Source organism: Eucyclogobius newberryi, unplaced genomic scaffold (genome assembly GCF_026437365.1).
Source record: "Eucyclogobius newberryi isolate DKJ021-1_F unplaced genomic scaffold, fEucNew1.0.hap1 SCAF_12, whole genome shotgun sequence".
Lineage (NCBI taxonomy): Eukaryota > Metazoa > Chordata > Actinopteri > Gobiiformes > Gobiidae > Eucyclogobius > Eucyclogobius newberryi.
Window position 1 is genome coordinate 36,063,221 of NW_027315746.1, and position 10,288 is coordinate 36,073,508.

General features: G+C 51.5%; 1 protein-coding gene across 1 annotated transcript in view; it reads right to left on the bottom strand.

Annotated features, from left to right (window-relative positions):
• Window positions 1-680: 680 nt before the first annotated feature.
• mrpl37 (mitochondrial ribosomal protein L37) overlaps window positions 681-10,288 on the bottom strand; it is an 18,130-nt gene continuing 8,522 nt past the window's right edge. Inside the window, exons 5-8 of the mRNA XM_072441953.1 lie at window positions 8,941-9,095; window positions 6,239-6,370; window positions 6,094-6,168; window positions 681-924 (exon numbers count right to left, since the gene is read on the bottom strand). Coding sequence (XP_072298054.1) covers window positions 847-924; window positions 6,094-6,168; window positions 6,239-6,370; window positions 8,941-9,095 — 440 coding nt within the window. The 3' untranslated portion in view covers window positions 681-846. The remainder of the gene's footprint in view (window positions 925-6,093; window positions 6,169-6,238; window positions 6,371-8,940; window positions 9,096-10,288) is intronic.

Below are 10,288 nucleotides of genomic sequence, written 5' to 3' on the forward strand. Positions count from 1 at the left end.
ATAACCCTGTGGGTGTCCCCCACCTGAGGCCCCAAGTCAGTGGGATGGGCTTCACCCTGCGGCTCCTCAGAAGAGGAAATTAGATTTAATTTGAATTGCCACTTTTCAGTGAAGACTTGCCAAATCTGTCTATGAGCTTTCTCTGTAGAATATTACTGACCCTAAGAAAGATGTATTTGTACATGTCCACTGTCCACTGGCAGGGGCCCCAGGGGCCGTAAACCAGGAGTGGATTCCAGATTCTCAGAATTAGTGAACAGAAGCCATTTGGAAACGGACGATTGAGAACCTAACAGGGGAAAATGTGAGATGCTAAAAGACTTTGACACCAATTCATTTTAGACGTTAAACTATTTTACTGAACAACCACAAAACCCACATGATACGTGTTATTTTAATGTCGGGTAATCAATGTACTTTGGTATTTTCAGACCATACTTTATCTAACTAGTACTAACTTGAGTCTTCTCACGGAGTCAATCTACAAGCGACAAAAGCTTTATGTGACATATGAAATGATCAGATCTATAATGTCAGATTTAATTACTGCACAAAGACCTTTGACCTTTACTTGAGGAGGTTCTTTCTCCACCTTCATAACTCTCTAAATGTTTCAAGTACTATTCTTACGACAGATTTGAATAGTACTTTCTTGGCCCCTCAGATAAAAGTAGCTCCCGTAGTATTTCTAAGTGTGTTTATTGAGGCGGCACACGCAGTAACACAGTGGTGCTGGAGTCCTGCTTCTGCTCGTGCTGGAGTCCTGCCTCTGCTCGTGCTGGAGTCCTGCTTCTGCTGGCTCTGGTCTAAATAAATGTCCCACAAATGTCCTCGGCGTGGACACTTCTACACGGCTCCGTTCAGATACAGGGACAGGAACTTGTGGAAGGTGTGAGCGTTGTACCCTGCCAGTCCAGCGGGAACCTGTGGGACACCAGCACTGTTACAGGTACTGCACTTATATGTGTGTACTTGTACTGCAGTAATATATGTGTGGTTCTGTTTGTCCTCAGAGCATCAGAACAAACCAACGGTCTGGACACACACAGTGTGACCACAGTGACCACACAGTGTTACCCGCAGTGTTACCCACAGTGACCACACAGTGTGACCCACAGTGTGACCCACAGTGACCACACAGTGTTACCCGCAGTGACCACACAGTGTGACCCACAGTGTGACCCACAGTGACCACACAGTGTTACCCGCAGTGACCACACAGTGTGACCCACAGTGTGACCCACAGTGACCACACAGTGTGACCACACAGTGTGACCCACAGTGTGACCCACAGTGACCACACAGTGTTACCCGCAGTGACCACACAGTGTGACCCACAGTGTTACCCGCAGTGACCACACAGTGTGACCCACAGTGTGACCCACAGTGACCACACAGTGTTACCCGCAGTGACCACACAGTGTGACCACACAGTGTGACCCACAGTGTGACCCACAGTGACCACACAGTGTGACCACACAGTGTGACCCACAGTGTGACCCACAGTGACCACACAGTGTTACCCGCAGTGACCACACAGTGTGACCCACAGTGTTACCCGCAGTGACCACACAGTGTGACCCACAGTGTGACCCACAGTGACCACACAGTGTTACCCGCAGTGACCACACAGTGTGACCACACAGTGTGACCCACAGTGACCACACAGTGTTACCCGCAGTGACCACACAGTGTGACCACACAGTGTGACCCACAGTGACCACACAGTGTTACCCGCAGTGACCACACAGTGTGACCACACAGTGTGACCCACAGTGACCACAGTGTTACCCGCAGTGACCACACAGTGTGACCACACAGTGTTACCCGCAGTGACCACACAGTGTGACCCACAGTGTGACCCGCAGTGACCACAGTGTTACCCGCAGTGACCACACAGTGTGACCACACAGTGTTACCCGCAGTGACCACACAGTGTTACCCGCAGTGACCACACAGTGTGACCCACAGTGTGACCCACAGTGACCACACAGTGTTACCCGCAGTGTCCACACAGTGTGACCACACAGTGTGACCCACAGTGACCACACAGTGTGACCCGCAGTGACCACACAGTGTGACCCGCAGTGACCACACAGTGTGACCACACAGTGTGACCCACAGTGACCACACAATGTTACCCGCAGTAACCAGTGTTACCCGCAGTGACCACAGTGTTACCCGCAGTGACCACACAGTGTGACCACACAGTGTGACCAACAGTGTGACCCACAGTGACCACACAATGTTACCCGCAGTGACCACACAGTGTGACCCACAGTGGCACCAGTGACCGCAGTGACGTGTGACCACAGTGTGATCCCTGTGTGACCCCAGTGTGACCCCAGTGCGACCACAGTGACCAGTGTGACCGCAGTGTGACCGCAGTGACCAGTGTGACCGCAGTGTGACCGCAGTGTGACCCCAGTGTGACCGCAGTGACCAGTGTGACCGCAGTGACCAGTGTGACCCCAGTGTGACCGCAGTGACCAGTGTGACCGCAGTGTGACCGCAGTGTGACCGCAGTGTGACCCCAGTGACCAGTGTGACCGCAGTGACCAGTGTGACCGCAGTGTGACCGCAGTGACCAGTGTGACCGCAGTGTGACCGCAGTGTGACCGCAGTGTGACCCCAGTGACCAGTGTGACCGCAGTGACCAGTGTGACCGCAGTGTGACCGCAGTGTGACCGCAGTGTGACCCCAGTGACCAGTGTGACCCCAGTGACCAGTGTGACCCCAGTGTGACCCCAGTGTGACCGCAGTGTGACCGCAGTGTGACCGCAGTGACCAGTGTGACCGCAGTGTGACCGCAGTGTGACCGCAGTGACCAGTGTGACCGCAGTGTGACCGCAGTGTGACCAGTGTGACCGCAGTGTGACCGCAGTGACCAGTGTGACCGCAGTGACCAGTGTGACCGCAGTGTGACCGCAGTGTGACCGCAGTGTGACCCCAGTGACCAGTGTGACCCCAGTGACCAGTGTGACCCCAGTGACCAGTGTGACCGCAGTGACCAGTGTGACCGCAGTGTGACCGCAGTGTGACCGCAGTGTGACCGCAGTGACCAGTGTGACCGCAGTGTGACCGCAGTGTGACCGCAGTGTGACCGCAGTGTGACCGCAGTGTGACCGCAGTGACCAGTGTGACCCCAGTGACCAGTGTGACCCCAGTGTGACCCCAGTGCGACCACAGTGACCAGTGTGACCGCAGTGTGACCGCAGTGTGACCCCAGTGTGACCGCAGTGACCAGTGTGACCGCAGTGACCAGTGTGACCCCAGTGTGACCGCAGTGACCAGTGTGACCGCAGTGTGACCGCAGTGTGACCGCAGTGTGACCCCAGTGACCAGTGTGACCGCAGTGACCAGTGTGACCGCAGTGTGACCGCAGTGACCAGTGTGACCGCAGTGTGACCGCAGTGTGACCGCAGTGTGACCCCAGTGACCAGTGTGACCGCAGTGACCAGTGTGACCGCAGTGTGACCGCAGTGTGACCGCAGTGTGACCCCAGTGACCAGTGTGACCCCAGTGACCAGTGTGACCCCAGTGTGACCCCAGTGTGACCGCAGTGTGACCGCAGTGTGACCGCAGTGACCAGTGTGACCGCAGTGTGACCGCAGTGTGACCGCAGTGACCAGTGTGACCGCAGTGTGACCGCAGTGTGACCAGTGTGACCGCAGTGTGACCGCAGTGACCAGTGTGACCGCAGTGACCAGTGTGACCGCAGTGTGACCGCAGTGTGACCGCAGTGTGACCGCAGTGTGACCCCAGTGACCAGTGTGACCCCAGTGACCAGTGTGACCCCAGTGACCAGTGTGACCGCAGTGACCAGTGTGACCGCAGTGTGACCGCAGTGTGACCGCAGTGTGACCGCAGTGACCAGTGTGACCGCAGTGTGACCGCAGTGTGACCGCAGTGTGACCGCAGTGTGACCGCAGTGACCAGTGTGACCCCAGTGACCAGTGTGACCCCAGTGTGACCCCAGTGCGACCACAGTGACCAGTGTGACCGCAGTGTGACCGCAGTGTGACCCCAGTGTGACCGCAGTGTGACCGCAGTGACCAGTGTGACCGCAGTGACCAGTGTGACCCCAGTGTGACCGCAGTGACCAGTGTGACCGCAGTGTGACCGCAGTGTGACCGCAGTGTGACCGCAGTGTGACCCCAGTGACCAGTGTGACCGCAGTGACCAGTGTGACCGCAGTGTGACCGCAGTGTGACCGCAGTGTGACCCCAGTGACCAGTGTAACCCCAGTGACCAGTGTGACCCCAGTGTGACCGCAGTGTGACCGCAGTGTGACCGCAGTGTGACCGCAGTGACCAGTGTGACCGCAGTGTGACCGCAGTGTGACCGCAGTGTGACCGCAGTGTGACCGCAGTGACCAGTGTGACCGCAGTGTGACCAGTGTGACCGCAGTGTGACCGCAGTGACCAGTGTGACCGCAGTGTGACCCCAGTGACCAGTGTGACCCCAGTGACCAGTGTGACCGCAGTGACCAGTGTGACCGCAGTGTGACCGCAGTGTGACCGCAGTGTGACCGCAGTGACCAGTGTGACCGCAGTGTGACCGCAGTGTGACCGCAGTGTGACCGCAGTGTGACCCCAGTGACCAGTGTGACCCCAGTGACCAGTGTGACCCCAGTGTGACCCCAGTGTGACCCCAGTGTGACCGCAGTGACCAGTGTGACCAGTGTGACCGCAGTGACCAGTGTGACCGCAGTGTGACCGCAGTGTGACCGCAGTGACCAGTGTGACCGCAGTGTGACCACAGTGTGACCGCAGTGTGACCGCAGTGTGACCGCAGTGACCAGTGTGACCGCAGTGTGACCCCAGTGACCAGTGTGACCCCAGTGACCAGTGTGACCCCAGTGTGACCCCAGTGTGACCGCAGTGTGACCGCAGTGACCAGTGTGACCAGTGTGACCACAGTGTGACCAGTGTGACCACAGTGACCAGTGTGACCAGTGTGACCAGTGTGACCACAGTGTGACCAGTGTGACCACAGTGACCAGTGTGACCAGTGTGACCACAGTGTGACCAGTGTGACCACAGTGACCAGTGTGACCACAGTGTGACCAGTGTGACCACAGTGACCAGTGTGACCGCAGTGTGACCGCAGTGTGACCGCAGTGACCAGTGTGACCGCAGTGTGACCGCAGTGTGACCGCAGTGACCAGTGTGACCACAGTGTGACCAGTGTGACCACAGTGACCAGTGTGACCAGTGTGACCGCAGTGTGACCGCAGTGTGACCGCAGTGACCAGTGTGACCGCAGTGTGACCGCAGTGTGACCGCAGTGACCAGTGTGACCGCAGTGTGACCGCAGTGTGACCGCAGTGTGACCGCAGTGTGACCGCAGTATGACCGCAGTGTGACCGCAGTGTGACCCCAGTGACCAGTGTGACCCCAGGTGACCCCAGTGTGACCGCAGTGTGACCGCAGTGACCAGTGTGACCACAGTGACCAGTGTGACCACAGTGACCAGTGTGACCAGTGTGACCACAGTGTGACCACAGCCATCGCAGCAGGTTTCAAATGTAACACGGCTTTTAAAGTATTCATGTATTTCAACGATGAACATGAAGTAACATCAATATAAAGTCGACTTGATAAAAGTACAGAACACGCTCAAAGACGCGTCCTCCAGAGACGCGTCCTCCATTGACGAGGACGCGTCCTCCAGAGACAAGGACGCGTCCTCCATTGACGAGGACGCGTCCTCCAGAGACGAGGACGCGTCCTCCAGAGACGAGGACGCGTCCTCCAGAGACGCGTCCTCCATTGACGAGGACGCGTCCTCCATTGACGAGGACGCGTCCTCCAGAGACGAGGACGCGTCCTCCAGAGACGCGTCCTCCATTGACGAGGACGCGTCCTCCAGAGACGAGGACGCGTCCTCCAGAGACGCGTCCTCCAGAGACGCGTCCTCCAGAACCAGCAGGGCCCATGTGCATGAGGATGGTTCTAGTTCCATGGAATGATGAAGTCTTTGTTCCTCTACACATCACAGACAGAACGTGGCCTGATCCTGGTGGAGTGTTTCTTTCACTTCAGATATGTTAAAGTGCAGATGTGATAAATACTGATACTCTCAAAGTACCTGAACTTCCTTCTTCTTGATGAGCGGTCGCACTTTTGCATATTCATACAGCTCCAGGTCCTTCTCCATCCAAACCTTCAACAAACACAAGCTTTAGAACAGAAATATAAATATAGAAGTCCTCCTATCCTCCTATATGACTGACCAGGTTCTTGACGCCGCTGTCCTCTGATAGGTCCGTGGTGTTGAGCTGGAACACCAGGAAGTGGAAGTAGCGTCCATTTGTGCCCACAGCCTGGACCACGACCGGGCGCTCCAGCAGGCCCCGGGGCTCCGTCTGAGGACAGTTCAACACATGATGTCCTTCCTTTCCTTGACATTTTCATCTCCAAACAGCAAACACGTCTTTCCTTACTCCAGGAACATCCACAACAAGTGTAACTGTCACAATTATTGTACCAAATAAATGATTTTCATTCTCAGTGACTTTCTTTTCCTTTGGCTCTCATTGGCCCACACGATACTACTTTGATCATGTGACTCCCGTGCTGGATCTGAATATCCCACAGGCTCCAATGAAAACTCCAAACTCATTTCTTTACTTTGGACATTCCTCATTTGTGTCCTGCACTTTGGTCAAAGATGTTGTTTTAAAGTGTTCTATAAACAGACTTTCTGAAGAACTAAAATCACTGACAAGAAAGAGCCGGATTAACAAAAAAGTACATTGCATTAAGGCGTTATATTTAACTTTAATAATTATAGATTGAATTAAAAATACTAAATAATTGTGACAATTTTGGAAACAATCATTTTTAGTACATCTCATGAGATCTGAATGATCATGACCTTATGACCTTCACATGCCTAATCCAAATGATCCAACAGCATTACTGGAGATTATTGCATTTTACATTTATTTTAAATGAGTAAATCATTTATGTTTAGCATTAGATCACTTAACTGCATAGTAACTAGCAAAATACAAAGAATCTCTACATTAATGAAGCAGATGACGTCCTGATGAAACCCGGACCTGCAGCTGCTCCGGCTCTGAGCCAGGGGGAAGCGTCTGGGGTGAGAATCAGCTCCAGATCTGAGGTCATGGTTCTCACCCGGAGAAAGGTGGCTTGCCCTCTCCAGGTGGGTGGGGGGTCCAGTAGAACAATGGAGTCCCCGGTCGGTGCACTGTCCAGTTCTCCTCCCAAGGACTCTAAGAAGGCGGGGTCCTCTGCACTGCTGCTGGGCCTGTAGGCCACCACAACAGTGAGACATGTCCCCCACACCTCTCTGTCAGAGGGTGAACTCCAACACGTGGCGGCTGAGCTATAAGCGAGCATCATTCTAGCATTCAGTGTCCAGTGACATCATCACGTCTGTTGATTGTAGAAAATGCACTGCTGGAGTTCTGATGGATCCGTCTGCAGCACAAGGTCAACCATCACCTACTGTCAGAAGACTGAGGATCTTTATATAATTCCCCTGGGAATGATCATTCAAGAGTTTAGTGATGTGTCCTACCACCTGTTCATGACGAGATTCAGCTCTTTTAAACCTTCTGAGATCCAGAAGCTGAACTCCTTGGTCAGTTGTTTAGTGCAAATAAAACAATGGCTGAGTAAAATCTCTGCAGCTAAAAACAGACAAAACAGAAACTGATTATTGCCCCTGATGATGTCATTCCAGGGATAAACCAGTATTTGGGTGATTTAGGCCAGACTGCAAAACCAAGTCTTAGAAACTTGGGTGTTTGTGTCTTGTGTCTTTGACAAAGACATGTCTTTAGAGAACCACTCCAACGACGAGGAACTGTTTCTTTCAGTTGAGGAAAATCTCTAAACTCAGGAAAATAATGTCTCAAAATGACCTGGAAGTCAAAGTTCATACTTTTTGTCTCTTCACGTTTAGACTGTTTCGACAGTTTGTTCTCCTGTTGCTGCCTCTCCTCGCGGGCAAAGCCAGAGAGATGGAGCGTCCAGCCAGCGTCCAGCCAGCGTCCAGCCAGCGTCCAGGAGACAAGCTCAGGCTCTTTCCTCGCAGCAAGGTGACGTTCCATGTCCCCAGAGCCAGTTTGTGTGTCCGGAGAGCTGGTTGTCGAGGCCCCTGCTGTCGGAGCTCTCTGCATCTTCTTGCAGGTCATTTCACTTTTTACCCGTTAGTTTTCCCGAGGCTTTGGCTATAAAAGTGCTGTAGCATCATCCCAGAGGACGGGTCAGGGACCTTTTACCATCGTCATTCTCCACCAGAAAAGTCTTTAACAAACTTCATTCCACAAAGTGTTTTTTCCCCATCTTTTCTCCAAATCTATATCTGCCTCTGTGATTTTTGGTCAGTCTTTATTGAAGATAAGGACAGTCTCTGTGTGGATAAGAAGAATGTGTATATTGGCTATGATTCATCTCCCTCCAGAGCGATGACCATGAAGGGAGGATTCAACTTTTGAGGAAACTTATCCCGATCCCAGAATGACTGGAAATAACTGAGCTACAGCGTTCTGTTTTAAAGCTCAGGTGCTTGACAAAAAGGAGTGACCGTAATGAAGTAAACTGTAGTGCAGGTTAATGGTGCGTTCAGACTGTCCCAGGCATCGGACGACAGTCGTCAACCAATCAGATTCCTCCACAGTCACAGTCATTTCATAAGATGGATTTGAGTCTACTTTGAACTAGTCCTGAACAAAAACTATTTATTTGAGCTAAATTAAGCAGCTAATGTTAGCGACTTTACAGCGTGACTCTTCAATAAAGATGGTTTTATCCATAATCACTACAACAGTGATTCATTCATTCAACCGTCACTTCAAACCCTGTCACTGCTCTGCATTTACTCTCAGAAGACAACGTCTAATTATGACTCAATTATTGACCTTGACTCAATCTATCAGTGCATCCCTGATTGTGTTCTCACCCCGTACTGAAGGTGAGCCCGAGCCAGCGCGTTCCCGAAGGCGAACATGACCATCTTGGCTCTGAACTGGTCTGGGCGCAGGGTGCAGCGGAGGCTCTTCTGGTCGTGGAAGAAGAGGGTGTGGGCGTGCGGGTAAGGGTAGCCCTCCCGGAAACCTACAAGAGGCAAATGAACAGTGTTGATACAGCTCTGGATCCAACCACAAAACACCAGTGACCGGCATGTCACAGAGCATCCAGGAAGTGCTCACATTCTCCACATCCTGTGATATTACAGCCGACAGCAGCTACAGGCTCAGTCATGGTGTCATGTGGAGCTCCTGATTCTTCACAGCAAAGTCCAGGCAAGTGTGGCCTAATGCGCTTCTTTAAAGGGCCTTAACAGCACTATGGCTAAATATAGGCCGCCATAATTATTTGATTAGGTTAATATTATTATTATTATTATTATTAGAATTGGGCCCTGTACCCTGGACCGTTCTGATCAGCTCCAGTCTAAACTCAGCTTACACCACAAGCAGACATTGTCAAACGCAGTGTTTCCCTCGGCCCTGTTTAGGGATCGTCTCAAAAGAGGTTGAAGCTGAAAAAGACTAAATATTTTTCGTCTGCAATAGTTTTGAAATGTTATAAAACTCTCAGTAACGAGCACTGAGCACGCTCCAGCTTCACTTCTGGGGACTTGTGTCAAACTCACTCATGTCCAGGACGTGTTGTGTTTTAAGAAGTCACTCTGATACAAACAGCTCATCGTCATGACGACTCGGGTGTGATATGTAACTTGTGAGTGTAAAGACCATTAATATGTAAATGAGACTCATATAAATAGTCATCTGATGATGATGTGGAGTTGTAAATAAGGTCATCTGACTTGGTGTTCATTAATTTGTTCAACAACTAAGTTTTCTGTTTTATTTTGAAAGTCTTTAAAAGTGAATTTGTTAAAGGTTTTTTAAAATAGAATATTTACAAATACATTTGAAATAAATAATCTTGTTACATGAATGGAACATATTGCGTGTTAGTCACTTACTAATGTAAGATAGTTTAGCAGCAGCTGCTTCATCTGAGCCCTGCACAGTGAGAGCTTAACCCTAACCCTAACCCTAACTCTAACCCTAACTCTAACCTTAACCCTAACCCTAACCCTAACCTTAACCCTAACCTTAACCCTAACCCTAACTCTAACCTTAACCCTAACCTTAACCCGGCGCGGTCTAAAACGGCGCTAAAACGCGGTCAAATAGCGGCGCCGTTTCAGGAGCTGCGCTGCGGCTCTGCAGACACTCCCTTTTTAAATCCCACTACGCCCTCCTGAGGAAACACTGAAATGTAATTATGACCTAGAA